The sequence below is a fragment of the Argentina silus genome (genome assembly GCF_951799395.1).
Source record: "Argentina silus genome assembly, chromosome: 8".
Taxonomy (NCBI): Eukaryota; Metazoa; Chordata; class Actinopteri; order Argentiniformes; family Argentinidae; genus Argentina; species Argentina silus.
The window spans coordinates 5,718,521-5,742,879 of NC_139662.1; the positions used below are offsets into that span (position 1 = coordinate 5,718,521).

General features: G+C 40.9%; 1 protein-coding gene across 1 annotated transcript; it reads left to right on the top strand.

Annotated features, from left to right (window-relative positions):
* Positions 1-3,413: 3,413 nt before the first annotated feature.
* On the top strand, positions 3,414-21,568 carry LOC310808871 (TOX high mobility group box family member 2-like; the record flags this gene model as incomplete). Its single annotated transcript, XM_083675971.1, has 8 exons — positions 3,414-3,459; positions 14,098-14,102; positions 14,163-14,165; positions 14,641-14,871; positions 17,077-17,157; positions 18,281-18,661; positions 18,984-19,117; positions 19,935-21,568. The coding sequence occupies 8 exons, from the start codon at positions 3,414-3,416 to the stop codon at positions 19,975-19,977; spliced, it is 924 nt and encodes a 307-aa protein (XP_083532097.1). The 3' UTR covers positions 19,978-21,568.
* Between the last annotated feature and the right edge of the window lie 2,791 nt (positions 21,569-24,359).

Sequence of the window (24,359 nt, forward strand, 5' to 3'; positions counted from 1 at the left end):
TCCATCACAATGGAGCTTTTCTTTATATAGTGGTGCCCCTGTGCCATTTTTCGATTTGAAGGCTATTCCTGCTCAAACTGTTTTTAAAGTTGGGACTGTAAGTACAGTATCAAAGTAGCTAGAGCTGATCTTTGCGGTTTTAGCTTAGATTTAAATTCCATGTTTTATACGCCACGTGTTTTCATTATGACTTGACAAGAGACTCTCTTGTTTTGAAATAGAGAGAGACACTCGTTTCAATTAGCAGAATACTTACACACCAATTACAGTGAGAACAAAAAGCCTCCAGCAGAAACAAAAATACAAAATTCATCCTTTTTGAGATTCTGCCTTTTCAACTACCAAAGACCTTAGCAACAGATTCCTTTTAATATCTATTCAATCGTTCCACTCAAAGATTGTATTCCCTCAAAGTGAGTACAGAAAGAGCAAGAAGCTGTGTGGTGCACATTTCTATTCGTTCTCTGATCGGCAAAGCAAAAAGGGACTCTTTAAGTCTAAAAGCAAAGAGGAGGGAACTCCCTTCTCAGCTGCGTTTCCAGTTTCAAAAGGATACAGAGGACCGCCATTCTAACCCCAGTAAGCGACTATTTCATGTGTTAAACATGCTTCACACTGAACACGCAAACACCCCTGGCGTACACATTCAAATGCTTTAATCATAGAATCGAATAAGATAAATTATAGATGGCCCCCCTGCTTGTGAATTATTCAACATTATATACTTTCATCTGACACAAATATAACTTTTTTTCTGGGTCATAAATATTCATGCTTTAATGTGAGCATCCATGGCATTTATCCTTAGTTAATCAGGTCTTATGTGATTTCAGAATCAAACTGCATAAGTTTCTGTGTGTGGTAGAGAGAGAGACTACCATAAGAGTCAGACTGCAGGCTTAAGACACTATACAACATTCAACATACTAGTAAGAATACTGTACTTGTGAAAGTGTTTGTGTGTGTGTGTGTGTGTGTGTGTGTGTGTGTGTGTGTGTGTGTGTGTGCGTGTGTGCGTGTGCGTGTGTGTATATGTGCGTGTGTGTATATGTGCGTGTGTGTGTGCGTGTGTGTGCATTACATCTATGTGCATGGCAGAAAGCCGCTCCCTTTCTTTCTTTCCCGGTGTATTAGGCCAATAACATTTCAGTGAAAGAGAGCCCTGGTTTTTAAACAGCTTTCGTTTCACCTTTGCAATTATTTATTTTCAAATAGTCCTTCAGGGTAATGTTCCATTTTCTTATTTCACACCCCCTTTTCTCATAAATGAACCGTCATTGCAATAAATCACCACACAAACAGAGACTTGCACACACCGTGAAAGGTCTAAAGATTTATGTAACACATTCATGTTTTCCACTTCCTCATTTTAGTACTACTCTACTGGAGCCTGGCTAATAATAGCGACTATTAATATTTCCTGTTGCCTAGCAACCGCAGCAAGTAATAGCTTACTCTGGAAAAATAGATGACCGATAAGGAAGAAAAAATTTCAATTCATTTATTATCTCCCGGGACAAGAGGAGCTTATTTCTGAGGCAGAGGAATAGAAAAGTAGGCTGTATATTGAGAAATATTTTCAAGGAATTGAAGATGAGGTTATTTTCAATTTCATTCCATTAGGAAAGGATGTTTCATTTACAATTTTTCCTATGAAGTCAATTAACCTTAATTTCATGCCAATGAAGGCATAATAGACAGATTCAATCCTTATTTCTGTCGTACGCACAGCACTGCACTGTATGTGTGTTTAAGAGACCTGGATATAAGGTGGTATGATGTTGGTGTTTGAAAAGAAAGAACATTTTTAGAAAATATATGGGAAGAGTTAAAAACATGAAACATAATTTCTGCTGTTCTTGTCACTCATGAATACATAGGTACATATTCACACGGGGCAATCAAACTGAGGTTGTTTTCTTGGGGATCTTTAACCTGTCAGAAATGAGCGATTAGGTTTGTGTTTGCGAATTATCTGACTTGTCTAGCTTAGCCTGTTTGTGTAGTTGTGTGTTTCTCAGCCAGCTACTTATTTGATGAAGGTACTGTATGATGTGAAAAAAGTATTATGCTATTTGTTGGAGTGTCCTCTTTCATTGCAGCTTTATTCAAAACATAGTTAACTCAACAGTAATACCTCAAGGATACAGTTCATATTGACAATGATTAGGCTTCCCTACAGTACACTGTACATAAACCCCCTACACATACCACAAGCTCAGCTGGAGCAATAGATATTGTTCATCTCAAGGGATGATGTTGCTGGTTTTAGTACAACATTTAGCCCAAGGCAAAAGCTCTATAAACTTCTCTCTGCTTTGGAATTCTCTTCTCCACCATCCATCTCATGGTCCACGATCACAGCAAACACAGTTGAATGTTCACAGTGCTGAGAGCAGAGAAGTGACCATAATCATCATCTTTTTTTGAAGTACAGGTTGCAGTATTATCCCAGTTGTCATTGTTGTTGTTGTTGTTGTTATTGGTCGTAATTGTCTCCAAGAGCCTACATATTTCACTGAAAGTTTGTCCCAAACGTTTGAAATTTCTTAAGATGACTGGCAGAGCACATTATAATACCCTTCCTTTTCTGTCAGAACCCTCTTCTTTTTCCTGGGAATTCATCCCTTCTTTGACGGCCCCCTCCCTCTCATTTCATTGTGATTCTGTTTGAGAGGCAGTAGTATTAACTGCTAAATCAAAAAGACGACATGTGCAGTAGATGGAAAATGGGCACAGAGCAATGAAGAGAAATGGTGTTATTTGGGTATTTAAATGTAGTCTTGATGCCTTTGCCTCTTTTGTATATATATGATATATGAAATCTACAGTACCGTGAATTATATGAGGTGGTAGCCTTTGGAAAGATGATGAAATGAAACATGCAACAAGATATGTTTCATCTGATAAATATTTGACTCCACAAGACGTCTAACGTTTTTTACTTCTAATATTAAGATTACAGTTTCAATCTATTCATACCAGCCAGTAGACATACATTATGAATTTTACTATGCATTCATACATACACGATTGCATGTACTGTACTAATTGATACCAAACAGATTTAGTATTTAGTTTAGTTTTGAAGTTTACAAAACACGGCTTAACTGTCCAAAAATTGGCCAAGCCCCCTCATTTTACTCTGCCTCTCCAAATCCCGCCCATCCACTCCTGTCTGTCTGTTCTATGGGGGCAAACAGAGGCAAGGAGTGGGAGCACTTATGATGAAGGGACAATCCCAACATAGCCCTCTCTGTCAACGGCACCTCCACCCCAGTGTGCTACTGCGAGGGGGTTTTCATGTTTGACAGGCCCCCCAGATCCCCGAGCCTGACTTGTGTATGTGAGGGGGGAGATGGTAGTGAGATTTGTCTCTTTGAAAAAGAAGAGGAATTCTCCGGCAGTCGGTAATGAGGGTCGTAGAGGGGGCCGAGGATGCCGCTGAGGGGGACGCCAGTACGTTTAAATATTGAAACTGAATGCCAGCTGACATCTCGTTATGAACATAATGAGGGGTGGTTTGGGGAAAAGCCTCCTGCCAAAAAAAACACACCAAATCTGCAAGTTCATGTAGTACTCACTCACATTATCCGTACTGGGGATTTGTTAAATTTTGTTAAACATGTGGTGCTACATAATTATTTTTTGCAGATCATAGGCTGCCCATATTCAGGACTCTGTTGTCTAGATACTGTCAATTTAGGTAATAGTTTATGTCCTGAGTATAGTGTCTAGCTGGTCTCACTGTTGTGATGGGAAAGCAAATAATTTCCAGACTGTTGAAGGCCATACTTTCTTGATCAATATGTTGAAAAAAAAAAAAAAAAGGGGTTGTGTGTGTGTGTGTGTGTGTGTGTGTGTGTGTGTGTGTGTGTGTGTGTGTGTGTGTGTGTGTGTGTGTGTGTGTGCATGTTTTTCAGGATCCGTTTTTGTCAGACTCACTGATTGCTACAAGGTTATGTGGGCTTGACTTCATTTGACTTCATTTAATCTGGTAAAGGAAATTTATTTTGCATCACTTGGCATTTAGGACATAGACAGAGGAAAAAAAGGCTGTCACCATTTTATAAAGCAGCAACATAGAATACATACTGATTGCAGCAGCTTTGACAGCAGCAACATGGGGCCAAAATGAATGAATTTCTCTGTTTGGTAAAAAAATGTCTGAGACACATCTCATATGACCTGCCTGCACTGTTGCCTCTCAGTGAAATAGATGTGACATTTTGGTTCTGTTTCTATATAAATCACTTTTTAGCTACTGATGGAATGTTTTCTGTTTGGGCATTTCATTTGACAAATAGACAGATGTCCGTCAGTGGTATTCTCGACAACCGGGGTGAGCAATATGTCGTGTCACAGCAATAACAACAAAGTAATTGGTGGGGCACGATTCACTTTAAAACCAAAACAAATATGTTATTAAAGAGATTGTGTTTAAAAGTAAAGCTTTGCTTTGTGAGGCTTATTATGCATGTATGAGAGTGAAGTAATGAAGAGCTGTATTAAAGGATTGAACATTAAAAACAAATGAGCATTCATTGCAGGCCATGAATATTCATGCTGCTAATTCAAATAACCTTAGGAGATTGTTAAGACTAATGAATATTTAAAACAGCATGGTCATAGAGATTTGAACATTGCATTAGCTGACTTTCCGCAATTATGTGCAAGGGTAAACAATTAAATCTGGATAACAGATTTTCATCGTGATGAGAATGGTTCTGCTCAGGGAAAATATGTTGCAGCACATATTAGTTCCAGTACAGTAAAGGTCTGAACTAGGATGTTATCATAGGACAAGAAGAAGAGTAGTCACACTCTCCTCCTATACTGTACAGTAAGTTCCTGTTCACAGTCTGTAAGGGCAGAGGGAAGAAAGGGAGCGACCAATCAGATTGGGACGCACCCAGAGAGTGAATGGATAGGGCACGTGGAGAGAAACTATGTGCTTGTTTTCCACGCTAGTTTGGCGAGGGAATGCGCTTACACGGACGGCGGGAGCGTCCCGCTTTGCCCACTTAAAAGGGGTTTTCCGTTTCCTTTGAGGGATCAGCGTGGTGAGTCGTCCTCGCCGCGACGCTAATTAGGCCCACCACACAGCCAGCCTGTGGGGATAATGTCCCATTATTAGAGTCATTTGTTTCAATTAAACGCTCTGTGATTCTACAATAGCAGGCCGCGGCCCCGCGCGACGGAGCCATTACTCTCGCCCATCTGTGGTTTGGGGACGAGAGCATTTTGGGACAGTTTGGAATGTACCTGTTTTTGCCAACAGTTAGCCTTCCAAACAAACTAGAAGGGGTATACAGTAGCAGTGACTTTATGGATTAATTTAATGTTATTTCAGAGCACAACTGAAGTCATGGAGATTGTTGGGCCTAAACTTTGACTAACGCGTTCAAGGCTAATTTTCCCATTTTAAGCAAATTGCATTGTGGAAATGTTATCCTAGAATCAAATAGGGTAATTCTTTGTGTGCTAACTTTATTTATAACTCTATATATCTCTCTCTTACTCTCTTAAGAACTAATCCGTTTTTTTCTATGGTTTGGCTGCCCTGCGAGTGATGCCAATTCTGACACACCTTTTGTCATCCCTTTTCATCAGAGAGTGGACGTCAGTGGCCAAACAAAGCAGGTTGCTCAGACAACACCCCACCCCCTCCGTGACTGCCATGGATGACAATTAGCATAACAGTACCTATGGCAACCACCGTGCAGCCATCATTATAGCCTTTCGTAATGTTTGCGCACCAGTGGCCTACCATCTAATGTTGTCTCAGCAGGAGGCAGGGAGAGAGAGAGGCAAGGAATGAGTTGCAGTAGCAGAGCATATTGCCTAAGGTGTGCTGTGCGCATGTACAAGATTATGGTTGTGACTAAGCTCGCTGATGCTCTTGACAAGAGATTTAAAAAAAAAAAAAAAGAATTATATAACCTCTGACTGAATTCACGGGTTATGGCAGCAGTTTCAAGTCTAGCTTTCTACAACATGGATCGATAAAAAACTACTATTGATCAACTGGATATTTACTAAACACTGTGAATCTCCTACACATCACTGTCCTACATAGACGCATAACAAATTTATATTTGATAGGGTCTTCCTGATGATTTGCATCCTGATGTTATCAGCCATATGGGTCCCTGAAAACCCCTTATATGGACTTACATGGCACGTGACGCGCAATACAATGCTTAAACAGGGATTTAGTAGTAGAAAAAAGTAGGTAAACAATGGACAGAAGAAAATGATCAACATAAATGTCAACGTTAAAAGCTGCTAATTTCCGTAAGGCGGGTAATTAACAATCATTCTCTTGAGCTCTGAAAGTGTTAATGGGCCAACACCACCTCAAAACGCCTCAGAATGTTGTTTGGCAGAACCTTTCTTTTCCTTTCACCATTGGATAATGAAAGTTTGAGGTCGTTGCCCTGTGATGCCTCTGTTGCCAGGCCATCTCTCCTACTGATCTGATGTTTACAAAGAAACATCGCCAGCACACATTAAAGGGTTCGAATTGTCCCCTCTGGCTGTTGCTATGGAAATAACCCAGCCATGGAAGTCCATTCATGTTTGATTAATTGTTTTTTTTTCCTTTCAGTGGTTCTCAGTTTGCACAGCCTTGTTCATAGGGCCATTTCAAACAGAAAAAAAACAAAGAAAAGATGCATATCCACATCTATTCATGTTTTAGGACATTAAGATTTGTTTTGTGGTGGTGAAGATACAGTATCTGTACTGTTTTGGGTATCCAAATGTCTGTCTTCATTCGTACAAGTCTTTGCCTGTGAGGCCACATAATCAGAAAGTGTTATTCTCTCAAATGTACCTGGGCTGAAAAGTGAGTTGCTTTTATTTCTCTCTAAATTGCACAGTGCTATGTTGCGCTACAGCAACCCACTGGGGCCAATTAGAATGCTTGTGGTGCCTGGAAGTGCATGGCAGATGCTTTGCCACTATTTATTAGGATACGATCTGCGGGGGCCCCTCCAACAGCTCGTTAGAGTACTGTTAATCTAATTAGCTTTCATTTATGACTGTTTTCACCACATTACCAAATACAAGGGCTCAACTTTGCAATTTGCACTGATTAGCAGGTCCACTGCTAAGGCTTTGAGAAATGCCTTCTTGGCCTCAACAATATTGCCTCTGTACAGAATCATTCCTATTTCTCTGTTTGACTATTTTCTGCAGGAACTATTATCATACATTTTGAAGGGCAGCCTATCGCTAAAAGCCAATTCCATGGTGCAGGTTTAGCACTCCAAGTCTATGTAAACGTCTGAGGAAAACACGACATTATCTTTCCATAATCATAAAGACTTATTTTTTATGGCAGGGCGCCGGCATTCATTACAAGTTCCATAATGAGTGAAAGAGGCTGAGCAATGCACTTCCCACCAATATTATCTCACATCTTTCAGATATACCATGTACATTTACTGTTCCTGTTCAGAATTGTTTGGGCTGAAGAGTATTTCCATTGGATCAGTGTATAGTTCTCTGGATGTGTGCCTGGATATGCTCAAGGATATGTGCGGTTTTTACATACAGTAAGACTCATTGCTTACAGATGGACAGAATGACATGAGTGGTAATGGTTTCCAGATGCAGAGTATATATTTGAAGCATAAACGTCAGTCATTTTGGTATATGGGTGACGTGAATTGAAACTACTAAAAACTAGCCCTTAAACACACCCCTTGAGTGAGCAAGGGTGCGGGTAAAGAAATGACTACATTTTAGAACTAAAGGAATCCTTCAGCCAAGTGGTCACGTGAACATTGATACACACCACAGTGGTATGACTTTATTATTCCTGTGTGAATTAAAACACATTTACCCGCTGCTCCTCTAGCTGCTCTGATTTAGCTATTTATACCAGTAAACCCACATAGGCTTACAGTCTAGAACAGCTGCACTAAGTATTGTACTGTACTCTACTTACAGCCTACAATATGCCGTTTTAAAGCTTTGGAAAATGCTACAGTATATTGCCTGCAAATGTTCAGTTTAGATTAATGCAGATGAAGAAATAGGAACACTGAGAAGAAGCCACAATTGGGTGTTTTGGTTTCACCTGTTTCTTGAAGTAAACATATGTGAAAATAGTGTGTTTGGTTCATGAATAAATTGTGGAACTCCACAAAGCCTTTATTCTACAATGCTGTTGGCCAAATTGGTTGTCAAAAAACCTTATTGGTTACTTTGCATAGCTGAGACAGACACTCTTTTGTTTTTCTTTTTCCTTACACACACCGTATTGAACTAGTGGAAGTCAAACTAGTTTAGGCCGCATTAGGGGCCCCATTTGCTTCCGCTAATGTTCCTGTTTTATTTCATACCCTATCAAAGACATGCATGGTTCCATGATTTAATTAATAATTAGCACAGAGAGTGGATTGATGTATGCAACATCTTACAGATTGTATTAATGCGAGAATATACACTAGGCTTACATCCACATATTTATAGAGGATGTACTGGTGGTATGAGGGATTATCCCAGACAGGCAACAACTGCTGTGCCCGTTATGATCAAATGAGTGTCTATTTTCGGCTATTGGTAATTATTGAACGTGGAACATCATAGGTGCTTGCAAACATTTCCCGCCACTGACACTCCCATTTACTGCCCCACCTATATTGGTGTAAAGTTTGTGTTGTTCTGGGAAGACCCTCTTTGGGGTGACACCAAATTACCAAAACGGTCTTTGCATATGGTTTTAGTGGTGCACAGTGCTCTTTAGCGGAAGCAAATTGGGGCTCTACTGTAGGTGCACTACTGTACAATGCAAGGAAAATATATTCAAATATATCGAGAGGAGGTTGGTCCTGGCTCACCTTAAAGATCACCTACCCCCCCACACTGGATCCCCATCAGTTTGCCTACCAAACTCAGTGACCTTGGCATCAGCACCTCCCTCTGCAACTGGACTCTGGACTTCCTGACCAACAGACCCCAGTTTGTTAGGTTAGACCAGTGGTTCCCAAACTTTTAACAGTCATGTACCCCCTGAGACACTCTACATCCTACTGAGTGCCCCCAGCACCACGGACAGCTCACTACAATGTTTTCTGTTTGTAATTCTGCTGCATACACAAAAAGTAAACACACATATATAATATACATAAATTATAAATATATGAGACACAATAATTCCTGCATTTTATTTGGATTTCAAACAGGTGATCAGCACCTAAACTCAAGCACAACATAACACATAACAAGGTCAACAAAACTGGTCAGTAACAAACTGGACTATAGCCATAAACTGTACTGTACCTGCCAATTTGAACTGGACTATATAGACTATAGTGGACTACAAAACTGTAAAATCAGTAAAAATGAACACACATGCAATACAACCTGTATACCTGTATCGATAATTCTGTAAATATCCTCAATATCCAGAGACACATCCACTTTACTGTAGTACTATTACTTTACCCACTGTATACACACACATTGCACAGTTAGAAAAGGAGTTGGCAGCAGAGTTGTACTTGTACATTTGGCAAAAAAAACTAGAACTTGAACACATAATGCCTCACTTCACCACAGATTAATGTGAGGGATGTGCTTGAATGGCCTCACATAACGCTGCAATGTGGGGTTGTATTGAAGACAGTTTCAGTCTTAGATTGTTTTCCACACATAGTCTGTGCCTGTACTTTGTCTTCATGCTGGTGAAAGCTGAGAACCCAGTCTCACATAGGTAAGTTGTTGCAAAGGGCATCAAAGGCGATTTGCCAATTGAGGATGCTCTGTGCGCAAGGCAATCCAGAAATCTGGCAGCGCCTTCTGATTGAGCTCAATTTTCATTGCCCCGTTGGTGGATATCTCAGTGAGGCTCTCTCGCTCAGACATAGGTAGGTGCCATGAGTTGTTGGAAGAAACGGGATAACGAATCCAGTTATCTCTGTCATCTGTTTTGCAGAAGTACCTGTGTAATTGTGCAGCCAGCTCACCGAGGTGTTTCCCTATGTCACATTTGACACTGTCCGCAAGTCTGAGTTTGTTTGCACACACAAAATCGTTCAATGATGGGAACACTTGAGTGTCGTTCTTGTTGACACAGTCAGACCAGAGTTCCAGCTTTTTAATCATGGCCTCAATTTTGTCCCGCATATTGAATATTCTTGCTGAGAGGCCCTGCAGTCCGAGATTCAGTTTATTCAGGCAAGTAAAAATATCCCCCAAATAGGCCAACCTTGTGAGCCACTCATCGTCATGCAACTTGTCCGATAAATGAAAAGGGTGGTCAATGAAGAACCTTTTAAGCTCGTCTTTCAATTAAAAAAACCGTGCCAAAACTTTCCCCCTTGATAACCGCCGCACTTCGGTATGGAGTTTTAAATGAACGCTGAGTTCAGGGGCCTTGCTTTAACGACGTTCACCATTTTCACTGTGTTATTCAATACTTCAGTGAGGCTGTCAGGCATTCCCTTGGCAGCAAGTGCTTTTCTGTGGATGCTGCAGTGTACCCAAGTGGCATCGGGGGCAACTGCTTGCACTCGAGTGACTACTCCGCTGTGTCTCCCCGTCATGGCTTTTGCACCACCTGTACAGATTCCAACACATTTGGTCCACGTAAGTCCATGTGATATTATAAAGCTGTCTAATAGTCCAAAAATGTCCTGCTCGTTTGTCCTGGGGCAGGGGTCTGTGGCTCTTGGGCTGCTTCGTCATCACTGTCCATATTGGTGGCAGCTTGGCTAGCAGCACCAGTACAGCTAGCATCAGAACTGGTGGTCATACCTATATGCCCATACCTGCAGCTGGTCCCAACTGCAGGGGCTTCATTTGTAGTACCAGTACAATTTTCTGTTGCCACTCTGGGTGTGGGCTGAATTTTTTTTTGCCATTTATCCATTTTTTATTTTTTTTTCACAAATTAGCGGTGTAAAACAAGCTTTACATGTCAGTGATGAAGAGCATGTACAAAGGCAATTTTGTATTCCTTGGCGCAAGAGCATAAACACTGTTGTGATTAGTCAAGAGGTGTCAGCTCTCGTGCACTCATGGGCACAGGAAGATATTCGCGCTAAAATTAAGACTCCACCCCCCAACAAGAGGGACATTGACTTCCAGTATCAGTGTACCCTCCCCCCATACCTCTACTGGCTGCACACTCAGGACTTCAATTCAGCTTTTGTACTACTGCTTGTTTGCACATACCATATTTATTATATTGGTCTCTAATTATACATCTTACATATATGTAACATACCTCAAGACCTATTGCCCCTGTTCAACTGTACATATCATATTGATATTCATCTCATGTATAGTCACGTATTATATTCATGTCTTTTGCAATGCCACTATTTGCATCTGGTTAGATGCCAAACTACATTTCGTTGTCTCAGTACTCTTTTGTACTCTGTGCAATGACAATAAAGTTGAATCTAATCTAATCTAATCTAATATTGCATTCCTCGTGGTGTCTCAGAAGATTGCATATTTTTCATGGTAACTCTATTATTTTCTTTGGTTCAATCTTGCAAGAACAAATCTCAAATTTTGGTTTGCCTGCAGATTATTCCACCCCCCAATCTTGAATTGATGTTTCTTGGATCTTATTTAAAGTGGCTTCTCTGTAGTGAGATGAACTGCTGGGCATACAGTAGTTTGTACCACAGTTCTACAGGCTACAGCTTATAGCTCAGAAACTGACATCAAGCTCCTCAATCCAAAGAGCAATAGGATCTGTTCATTGCTTCCGTTCCGTTGGTTGTTCATTCAATTCACTCCCATTAGAAATCGATACAGAGCACGGAGAATGCTTTAGCTAACCTAGCCCTTCCTGTGTTGCAATTTTTCTGTGCGTTGTCTGTGCATGGGGCCTCTCTGATTGGACAACCCCTCCCTGCCCCCCCCCCCCCCCTCTCTCTCTCTCTCTCTCTCTCTCTCCCTCATTCTCCTCTCTCCTTGTCAGCTCACTCTCACTCCCTCATCTCCCTCTCTCTCTCTCTCTCTCTCTCTCTCTCTCTCTCTCTCTCTCTCTCTCTCTCTCTCTCTCTCTCTCTCCCATCCTGTTTTGATAGTGACGCAGTTATCAAGCTGTCAATTCTAATCTCGTCTTGCCAGTGCAGTGCTGTCAATTCAGAATTACAGCAACCCTCCCCATCTCCCTCTTCCTCTCCACAATTCTGACAAGAGAAATGCTAATGGTATGGGCTTTGCCAGCCCTCGACTGGTGAACAGAAAAACTATCTACCATCTTTTTACATATTTGTGTTGTGTACAGTAAAGCCTGGATATCTTCCTGACCATGTGACCTCACCAGGAAAAAGTCGGGCCCTAGTTATATTGTAGGGCCTATAAATGACTGCATCAACAAATTGCCAGCTGTAATTGCAGGTTGAGTTCATTGTTAAGACCACCTGCTTTAGAACCCTCAGCTAGCTACCTAGCCTACTGTATACGTGCATTGTCACTTGAATGTACCCAGCTGTATTAAAATGATGTTTATCCATTCCTCTTCATCAGTGTACTATTCTATTAGAGTATGTTTAGTGTGTTTAGTCTATTTTCTATCTAGAGTAGTGAACTAGTATGTTGTGGGCCTATTTAAGGGGAAAACGATGCAATGAGAGAATTCCATTTTTTTCCTGAAGGGTCATGTTTTGTGCCACGCTTTGCAATTTATAAATATAAATGATTTTTCCTGGAGATTATTTTGCTTTTCAGTTTGTCATTCCATTAGCTCTCCCTTCAATTTATTCAACCCCTCACTTCAAAGGCAGGGTGGAACAGATGTCATTTCAAACGCTATTTTTTTGCCTCATTGCATAAAAGTGGAAGATGATTATTTTTTAATGAAACCACACACTCGCGGAAAAATATAAATACTACCCCAACCAAGGCAGTGAAATGGAGAGAGGGAACAGGCAATGGGGTTCATTTTCACTTTGAATGAGAATTTTCATTCATTTCCGCATGTCACGTCTAAAAGCTATATTCGAGTGACCCCCTTTTCTTAACCAAATGTGCGCAAGCCTCAGATTCTGATGAGCTAATTTCATGCTGTGTGGAATATGTTGTTTGGCTTCAAATGGTTTCTGAAACAATGCAATTTCAAAGGCAATCATTTCTTTTTAAAACTGCAGTAAAGGGAGTGACAAGCCCTTTCCTTAATCCCATGATAAGTATGCATTATGACTGTTTGAAACCGTTATGTTTTTCATATCCTTGACTTGCTGTTTGATACTTGGTGGTAAAGCGATCATTCAGAATTCTTTCACATGGTCCGTATCCCCCTGATGCTTTTTAAGACCAAAGCCGTAGATGTTTTGAAGAATTATAGTCAAAGTGTTTTTATTTGTAAACCATGTCATGATGTTAACAGAAGCATGCACACACCATTTGAAGATCAACTCGAGTGCTTAGATGACTTGTCAGTGTATAGACCAATAAGACCACCGTTACTACAGTATGCCCCCTTCACACAGCCCTGCAAACCACGACCCTTTCACCCAGTCCTGTCATACATAATGTATAATTCATACATCCTTCATTCCACACAATAATCCAGTTTATCATTATGTATTCTAACATTATGTATCCATCCAGCGTTAAAGATGGAAATATCATTTATTTTCTTTTTTTTGTCTTTATGGTCACACGGAATCAGGTTAACTGATGTTGCACTGATACTAATGGCCACATCAAGCAGGTCCTCCTCCCTTCCATCCTCCATTAGATACACCCCTTCTCCCACTAAATGTTTGATTTGCCTCCCTCCTCTAATGGCTGATGTGCTCTCCCCCACATCAGAACCAGACGAAGGGGAAAGCAATCTCCATAAAGCATCACGCCCAGGCTAAGATGACCTGGATTTGACTTCAAAGTGTTGATGAATTATATTAAAATATACAGTGTTTGTATGTTAAAATACAAACACTGTATAAAATATACAGTGTTTGTATACAGTGTTTCTACGGTCCGTCCATCTGTCTGTCTGTGTCTGTCTATGTCTGTCTGTCTGTCTGTCTGTCTGTCTGTCTGTCTGTCTGTCTGTCTGTCTGTCAGCCACCATTCACCCTTGTGAATGTCCTTAAATTGATTTGTTTTGTCTTCCAGGAGAAGTGAGTGTTGGTTTTCTGAGAACTCTCTCTTGTTGGCTCTTGTTGTGTTCTCCTGTGTAGAGGGTACCTATGCAGTCCTGTTCTGTTGGTGTTGCATTTGGAAGGACAGCAGTGTTGTTTTGCAGAGAGCTTGTTTCAGGCTTTCCCTTTATGCTTTCCTGAGGATTGATCTGACCTCTATCTCCTTCTTCATTTCTCTCACTCGTTCTTTCTCTAGTTATATCTATCTCTTCTTTTCTTTTTCCTCTGTTTTGATGGTGACAATTATCAGGCTGTCAGTTCAAATTTACTGTAGCTATTTTTAGTGCTGCTTTGTCAATTCAGAATGACACAGAACACACACATGCACACACACACACACACACACACATACACACTCATCATAGTCAATAGCATCATATATCTCAGCCTCATAGTTGACTCCAGATGTAGAATAAAAATGGGCCATTTTCATTCACATTTTCATTCTTTCAGACATTTCTATGAACGATTATTTACAATTCCCACCCACCCCTCCCTCTCACTGTCTCCCTCCCAGATCACCGGGGAGAAGCGGCCCTCCTCAGAGATGATGAAGCCCAAGCCCAAACCCCAGAAGAAGAAGAAGAAGAAGGATCCTAATGAGCCATCGAAGCCTGTGTCGGCCTATGCCCTCTTCTTCAGGGACACCCAGGCGGCCATTAAAGGAGGAAACCCCAACGCCACCTTCGGGGACGTGTCCAAGATAGTGGCCTCCATGTGGGACAGCCTAGGGGAGGAGCAGAAGCAGGTATGCACCCCCCCCCCCCCCCCCCCCCCCCCCCCCACACACAGACACACACAGTCTTCTACATGTACACTCTACAATAAAACAGTTCATACATGTAGACACACACATACACTCACACACACAGTGTGCTGAGTTACAGTACCAGTAGGTGGAGCACGTTTTCTACCAGCCAATCCAGGCCATTATCTGTGAGGTAATTACCAGAACAGTGCTTTGAGATAGAGCTCACCTTAATGAGCTAGTTCTGCTCTTTCTAAAGATAATCCATCCATTTATCCTCACTCCCTTGGCTCTCATTAAAATTATTTTCTTTCTCAAATTTAATTCGAGCCAAAGAATGAGAAGAATAGGGGGCTCCGTGTGTAACAACTGTAGAACAGTCAATTGGCTGAATCTAATGAAGTTGGACATTTGACAGACCAAACCTGGCCAATGTGAAACACATACTCATGTGACCCTGGAAGCAACACCCAAGGTTGTTTACAACTACATTTTCTATTGAAACCTGTATGCAGTTCCCTTATAAATGATTAGTGTATACAGCTTATGAAGATTTTATGTAGGCCTCAAAGTTACAATTCAATAAAAGTGTAATCCAATGTTTTTAGACAAGGAAGTGTTTTATAAAGATATGAGAGAGATCATGTACTTACGCCTAAGTAATGCAAGAGTGATATTGGGCTTTCCCTCCCTTCCTCCATTTATAAATGTTGTGTTGTAGGATAGCTATGGGAGTAGATGCAGTATTTTTACTGGTCTACTACAGTATAGCATCTGTGGTGGGAGCTCCTTCACCATGTATCTTCATTGCCCTCTTGACAGCCTGGAACGTGTGAAGTTTCCTTATTTATTTAAATCTGTTGCATGGCATTTTGATCCAGCCGAGAATACAGAATTAACGATTTTCTTCCCTCTCCCCCTTGTCCTTGGATTTGCCTCAAGGGCATCTGTCTGTTGAGGAAAATCTATTGTTTTTGTTTCGTAGCCATCCTCATCTCCAGCCAACAGTCTGAATAGAAAATTGCAAATGAGTGAGATTTAAAGTGGATTTTAATTGAAACGTTGCCCTTCACTATACAGTTGGTCTCGCTCGTCTTGTAGTTGAATTCAATCTGCACTGTACTTTATATTGTATAAGGATTTCTATTAGGATGTCTATCAGTGAGGTGCTGCGAATGTGAAAAAGAATCCATAGCCAAATATTCCAAGTAAACCTTATTAAAGAGTTGATTTCCACCACATTCCTTTACATTGGCGTTGCTTTACATATAAAAGGTTTAAAAGGTTTAAAATGGCCGATGATGTTGTCATTGGTCCATATATGGTAGATAACAAACTTCATAGGTCCATAAGCATCCAACCTAGATCTCCATTTTATGGAGCCACAGGTGCTGTACTGTAAATATATAAACATGCTGTCAATCAAAATGCAGCCTTGCTGTCCATCTGGAATTTGAATCCATTATGATACATAGCCAATAGTGCACCAGGGCTTAAGTGCTGTCTACCCCACAACTCTGGTCTCCTGGGATTACTGGCCTTGTTATTTTCAGCCCCCTCTCCACACCCACGCATGCACACACACCCACCCACACACACACACACCCACACACACACACACATACATACACACCATTTTGAGTGAAGCTATGGTAATGTTTTAAGAGTAATTTTCTTTCACCTGAAGTTAGGACTGCTGTAGTAGGACTACATTGGTTGCACATGAAAAATATTAAATGTGTTTTCCAAAAAGGAGTGTTTTGAGAACAAAGGAATTCTCCACACCACAATGTTTAGAATTGTACCCATGACATTATTCTGCAACATGCGGAATTGCTTCTGTAGTGCTAAAACATAGATAGAGAATAGTTCCAATTCATTTCTTTAGGTGGATTTGAATGGAAATTATGATTGTGTTATTTACAAGGAGGAATACCCATTGAGATGAGGAAGTATTACTGGTACTGTATGATGAGGAAATGGAAGTGTTCTGTATAAAGTTTGTGTGGGTTTGTGTGTGCGTGTGCGTGTGTGCGTCTGCGTGTGTGCTTGTGTGTGTGTGCGTGTGTGCGTGTGTGCGTGCGTGTGTGTGTGTGTGTGTGTGTGTGTGTGTGTGTGTGTGTGTGTGTGTGTGTACAATATATTACATGGATACTCTACCTGCATGTGTGTCAACTTCTTCTCACTCTTTTGATTTCGTTGCAGGGGTACAAGAGGAAAACCGAGGCAGCCAAGAAAGAGTACCTGAAAGCCCTCGCCTCATACAGAGCCAGTCTGGTTTCCAAGGTAACGCTTATGACACGCCAGGCTTGCTTAGAGAGATGATGGATTGGATGGAAAATCCCTGCTAATGGTGGGGGAGGGACTTCCCTTGGAGGCGGGGCGGGGCAATGCAACAAGACTTTACCATATTAGGGACAATACCTTATTTCCATAGGTTTGAGTCTGGGTTGGGGGTTGGGGTTGTGGTTGGGATAGGGGGAGGGTCATACAATTCCAATCCGTGTTTATGGAATTCAGTCATGAAGTGAAACCTGGTGAGAAAGATCATTTCGATGTTAGTCCTTGCAGGACCTGTAGTCTGTACAAGACACATGAATATAACTATTGGTTTATTCTTGTTATTGATGCATCTTCCCTTGTGTTTCATCACTTACATGGGATTGCGTATCCAATTCAACGCTACACATAATTGGCTTTTTGTCGCATTCCCCCCCTGACAACCACGCTGCTAATTTAGATGTATGGCATTTTAATTTTTTGCCTATGAGTGATGGTGTCTCCTATCTCCTATGAAGCAACATAGAGAGAACGGAAGAAGGGGGAATGGTTCGAATTGCATTGTTTAGTGCCGGGTCGCATTAACAACACACAATGTAGTATCGGAGAGATTCCTTTTGTCATTCCATTTGTTCTGCTGGCAAACAGTCTCATTTCCCTCTCGAGCGGGGCGTGTATGCCCCTCTCCCCATTCCAATCCATCTGTCAAGGTGTCTATTGATCATTACCACGGGCCTGCGCAATTCATACAAATGGGATCCATTACCGCCCTAATCAACACTGATAGGTGGAGATGAGCAATCTGACAGCTCATCATAGGGCCGGGGGCGGGGGCCTAGGTCTGCACCTGCTCTGAATGAGGCTGCCCATGGTATACAAAAGAAGCCCCAAGTTAGATGATGCACAAAATGGGGTTAGGGGGTGAGTGTTAGGGGTGTGTAGGTCCTAAGGTGTGTGTGTTTGAGACTGTTTTGGTCCAAGCTAAGGGGTGGCTGTAGAGTTGTAATCAATAAAGGATTGCTGAATGACACGTGAAAGATTGGTTGTCAGGGAGAGTTTAGATGAATCTTATTGTTCTGTCTCTTAAGTATCTTTATTTTTTGTTTTGTTTTTGTTTCTTTCTCCATAGACTTATAATGACCAAGTCGAACCAAAAAGTGCCCAGAACACCCAGCCCTCTCACCTGCTGCCCCCCAAGCAGCCCCTGTACAGCGTACCCCCCCAGCCCTCTTCCCCCTACCTGGGCCCCGGCTCCTTCCCCCTGTCGGACCTGCAGAGCTTCGCCGGGCCGCAACGCCACACCCTGGCCCGGACCCTCAGCCAATCCCAGATGCTGCCGTCCCGCATGAGTGCCTCTCCCCCTGCCCCCTTCCAGATCAGCCCACCTCTTCACCCCCAGCTCTCCCTGCACCAGAGCTCTTTGCTCAACCAGCCAATCCGCATGCAGCAGGTCCAGTCGCACCAAATGGGGCTCCAGGCGTCTCTCCACTCCCCTCCTCTCAGCCAACAGGTTAGTCTGACCTCTGCCTTAACCATACAGAGTTGTGGGGAATTGGACTGTTGATTGTACAGTAGGGAATATTGATGTTGATCATGTATTATGTATGATATGGGGGTGATTGAATTGTTGTTGATTATAATTCATTCACTATTACCCTTAGTCAAAGCTATATTTTAATGGTGGTACCTAACCTATGATCCTAGAACTGCACACTGGATGCACATTTCACTCCAGGCCTAGATGAACATGTCCTCCTGCCTTTGGGCACCACTGTGAAGCATTAGTATTAGTAGTAGTTTGTAATGGGGTGCTGTTGTCTCTGCTGCTCCAGGGGTTCTCTCACATTCAGGCGGACTACCAGAACAGTGTGGGGTCCCAGTCTCCAGGAGCGCCTAACCCACACGGACAGAACCCCGACTGGGACGGCGAGTACTGCAACCGGGACTGTGGGCCCAACCACTGCAAGTGAGTATGCACAGAGAGACACAGTATGACAACAACAGTTGTATCTGTTCATGTGCATAGGCTCATATAGACACTAATTCACACTACAGAGCTGAACCGAGCTGACCCGAGCTGAGCTATGCTGGGCTGTTCTGGTAATGCATCCACCATAGTTGCTGTAACAGTGCTGGAAATTTCGGCCCTGTAGTGTGTAAAGACCATGGTCTACAGATACTCAAACTATCATAAAACTGTCAACTGCAACTCTGTTGATGTAGGCAACAATTTGCTAGGGGTATGGTTAGGTTTAGAGTTAAGGTCAGGGTTAAGGTCAGGGTAAGAGCTAGGATTAGTTGTTAGTTAGTTGAATAGTTGCATAGTTAGTTTAGTCCAAATTTTGAAATCAGTTAAACAATTGTATTAACAGTGCTTTTATAGCTAAAACATAAGGCCCTCCTAAATTGTAATTGGAAAGAGCAAGTAAGATAACACCTTTCCTATGCGTGAGGAAGTGTGACATCTAATTAAGGCTCTCTCTTAGTTACTCAGTACATATTGTTTTATTGAATAAATGCATCCAGACAAGCATTCATGCAGCACAAGAGAAGTGTTCGTTTTGTCTTTCCTCTGAAACTTGCCGTTTCTGTTCAGACTGAATAAGAAGCCAGTTGCTACTTGATACATAGGAGTTGGTTTTAAGGTGTTAAAGTGATCACTCTTAAATACAATTTCTGTGATTTTGGAATCCAATTTGTGGCCATAAGTCACAAAATGTGTTGTTGGTTTCTGGTTCTACATCTGCCCATATTAAATGCAATCTTCTCTTGTGTCTCTTTAGCAGTGGCATGGGAGCTCGTGACAAGCCTCTCTACCTCACTTGAAGCTGAAGGACCTCCAAAAGTCCGACTCCAGGGAGCTTTCCAACATTTAAAACGTTGTCAATGTATCTTTTCCTCCATCTCATTTTTCTGAAGGATTTCTAAAATCCCAAAGACTGCTATACTTCACCTATTTGCCAAGCACTTAGACTGGACAGGAGCCTGCAGCAGTTAACTCTTGTTTTTTTCCCATGAACTTTACATTTTTGGTGGGATGAGCTTTAAGCTTACATCAACATATTGTATATGAAGACCAAAAAATGTCTTCTGTGTTCTGGTTTTATTTAGATTTGTTTTCCCTTCATTTTCTTCCCTTTGATCCTACTCAGTTTTACCATGGACTACCCACTTTGGGGTGAGTCTAAATGCTGTAAGCATACTTAGTGTAGGGTCAATACCAGGATGGTCACACAGGACCCTAGAATATAGTCACCTCACTAAAGGGTGGATACAGCTATTTCAGTGACAACTGACACCCCCAAAAGAAAGCCAAGCAAAACACCAAGTCAAATATAGAAGAACATTTGTATACATCAATCTAGTCCTTTTTTTTTCACGGCGTGATTGTAAATATCACCAAGATGGAACCCCCTGCCCCCCATACCCAGATGTGTGTATTTAGCTGCAGTCCCTTGCTTTTTTACATTCTTTGATTTGGTTATGTGATTTTCTGCGCAGGCGGATTCAGTGAAGGAATACACACACTAAATCTTGTGTTGTTAGGACTATGTTCACTGGTCTTGCTCCTCTCTAATGGAGAGAGAAATACAAAGACTGTAAATGCTTCAGTTCCCCCAGTAGTTTATTGGGGGCTCTTTAAGAGAGTGTCACTCTCTACACTCGGCCTCAGGATGTGACTGGACTGTAGAGGTCAAAGGTTGAAACCTCTCCTTTAGTCCCCCACCCCCCCGGACCACCACCCCTCCTTCTCCCCCACCCCCCTTCCCCCACTCCCCAACCCCAACACCACTTGTACAGGTGAATTAAACAAAAAGAGTTGCTAAATGTGAAATGTTACTAAAGATTAAAAAAAAAACATAACAGTGGGTTTTAAAGTTTTTGACTAGTTTTATTAGGTGTTTTAGAATTGTGTTGAACTCATCTTTATCATTTTTTGTGAAGAAAAAAAATATAAGGCATTTAATTCTTAAGACATTTTGTTTTTCACTGTAGCAGAAATTTGAGTTTTCGAGGAATGGTCACGGGGTAGATATTTCATTTGTGTATAAACCTGCCAAATGTTCTTCTTTTATTTGTAAAGCCAGTGATGAGAGAACCCATTTTGTTTTGTTGAATAACATATGTTTTGCAATATGGTCATTCTATTTAATTTGGTTGACTGGTTTCACATCTATTTATGAATGATATGAAGTAACGTTTTGGCTTGTTTTCATCAGGGTGCATTATTATTATTATTATTATTATTATTATTATTATTATTATTATTATTATTATTATTATACCTAATGATCATTTGAATAATTATTATTTTTACATCACTTGTTGCTGGTGCATTGGCTTTGCGCCAGCATTTGGTTCATTTTGTGTCACAATGCTTCTTTTGTTTTCTTTTGTCTGTAATAAAATGTTTTCAGTGGAAAATTAAGTCTGTGTCTGCTTATTTTGACTTGTTCTTAGGGAGTGATGAAGTCCTTTTCATCTGCTATGGCAAGGCTTGAGCGCAGAAGGCGAGTTCTTTTGCTAACATAAATTATTCACAAGAGCACCACACACTAATCTCAGATATTTAAATAATCTCTGATGTAACAATATCACAATACAAACAACAATATGAGAATACTCTGCATAAGGTTTATTCAGGTATATTTACTTGCAGAAACCAGAATCAAGATTTCCATATCTTTCAACAAGGGACCATGTACAACATCCCAGTTGCAGCCCTTTTTCCACATTTTCAATTTGTCATACACTACTCTGCATTATGTGGATTGTAGTTATAAGCATGTCAAAAGTCCCATGTCTCAAATAAACCAGCACATTTGACTCCAGCTATTACACTGTAGCCTACTAGGGTTTGACTTGAAATGATCATGGGTCAGTATCCCAAAGCGTTGTCGCTTAGAGCGATTGCTTGAGCACTTTTTTTGTTTCCCTAAAAAGTTAACACGTTTGCCAAAACACCACATTTCTTTTGCAAAATGCACTTTAACTCTCATAAAAGCAAACCACTGCATTAAAACAGTATCCAGTATCTAATGAAAAGTTCAATTCACCATTTATTTCATAATGACACACAAAATAGTAATTATAACCACCAATATGCCTTCCAACTTACATTTCAAAACAAAGGTGAAAAACTAAATTTTACTCCTTTGTTTATGGTAGAACTGCATCTCTTACAAAGAATATGATTGCTTACTGTCAATATAAATCAAATCATCAAAAATATTCAGAATCAAGCAGGTAGTTAAAACAACAAAAATTGCATTACTGTAGAACAAAAAAAAAAAGTGCCAACAAAAACATTTCCAGTAATCTAATCTCTCCTCTCTGCCAGACCACGTTTACATTACTGACCCATTTCATCTGTGATTACAGACTGATTGTTGGTTGAACTGCTGAGCTTTACATGGAGCAGAAATTCACTATAATGGGAGAAATAGCTATACTGTATACTGAAAAGACATAATTCTGTTTTGTTTGTCAACACTTAATTTGTGTGTGCGTTTTATGGAGAGAGTTGTGTTAACTGTTTGGCTAAAAGGTGCTTAACATTTGCATTTTGTGTGAAAGCAATGAGAAATGATTATCTGTTTTGCTGAAAATGTAACTGCTCATGTATGTTATTGCTGTGGATATGTGAACTTCAGTTTCATGGGGAGGGAGAAATACTAATAGACCCCTCTGATAAATAGTTTTCTATCTGTTTTGGATTTGGTCAAACGTATCAAGATGATAACACCCTAGTTGTCCAAACTGATGTAGGTTTCTCTGTATTCACACAGCATATGTTCAGGTATGACTATAAAAGATGAAAAGACTATCAGAGTTGGTGCAGTCGGCAGTCTTGCGAGGCTTCCCTGAAAAAGAAATGAAATGCAGGCTCTCACTTATGAATTTCACAGTTGGATTAAAGGTAGAATAGAAATGGAATCTATCATCCCCCCCCTCTCTCAAACACACACATACGCACACACAAACACACACACACACACACACACACACACACACACACACACACACACATACACACACACACACACACACAGTGCTTGTAAACTGTGAAACATGATAATACAGTGCCCCTCAGTGTTCGCTTGGGAAACTGTCAAAATTAAATCTAATGTTGGTGATTCAATGTACACAGGGGAGGTGAAATTAGCTAATTGCAGGCAGATAAATGCAAAAAATGTACTGTAAGAACTGTATGACCAGAAAAACAACATTTGACCCCAGCCTGGTTTACAACAGCCTGGTTTTCATTAATTAGATTATGATAGACTTTTATGATTATGCCTCCACAGGCCTCCCCATTTAAAGTACCATTAAGCATACATCAAGAAACACTGCCCTAGCAAACTGTGTAGTGATTTCATAAGATGTCATAAGGTAGATAAGCACACAGTATTAAGTATACAAGAAATGAAATACTTCCATGGTGAGTATTACTTTACTGGACATATTTGTCAATGTGTTTATGTCCCTATGCTTGTAAATTGTAAATTGTACCATGTACTATTTATAAAGAGAGACACTGTTTTGGCCCACTGTACATTCCATTTGTCATACTCTAGCTCCACCTGCTGGATGTAAACAGTACTGATATGTGAGTCCACAATAGAACACCCATAAGTAAATGAATGTAACAATAAATGCAAAACAACTATGTTTTAAGTACTGCATTTACATTGGTATATAGCTGATTCATTTAAGCCCATACCACACAACAGTCTTGTAACTTCAACAAGGACAACTTTACCTACACAGTGATGCCAGAACTAATTAATAAATAACTGTTGAAATGCCCATGCTTGCACAGAAAGTACTCAACCAAAAGACAGTATCAATGCATCCAATTAAAGAATAAGTGAAGCTGGCATGAGTATGACAAATACTAGTTGGTCTAGTTGACCATCCATCTTTAATATGAGCCTAAGAATCAAGGACTGGCTCCAAAACCACAGAGACAGACAGACAGACAGACAGACAGACAGACAGACAGACAGACAGACAGACAGACAGACAGACAGACAGACAGGCTGGTTCCTCATTTCCTCCTTTGACGGATATTAACTCTGCTGTCAGGCACAGCCATCACCGTTATCACTGCAAGAGAATCAATGCTCTGTACTGTTGATAATAGCTTAGGAAATCAACACAGAAACAGTGAAGAAAAGGGAACCCATTTCATAGACTAATACCCA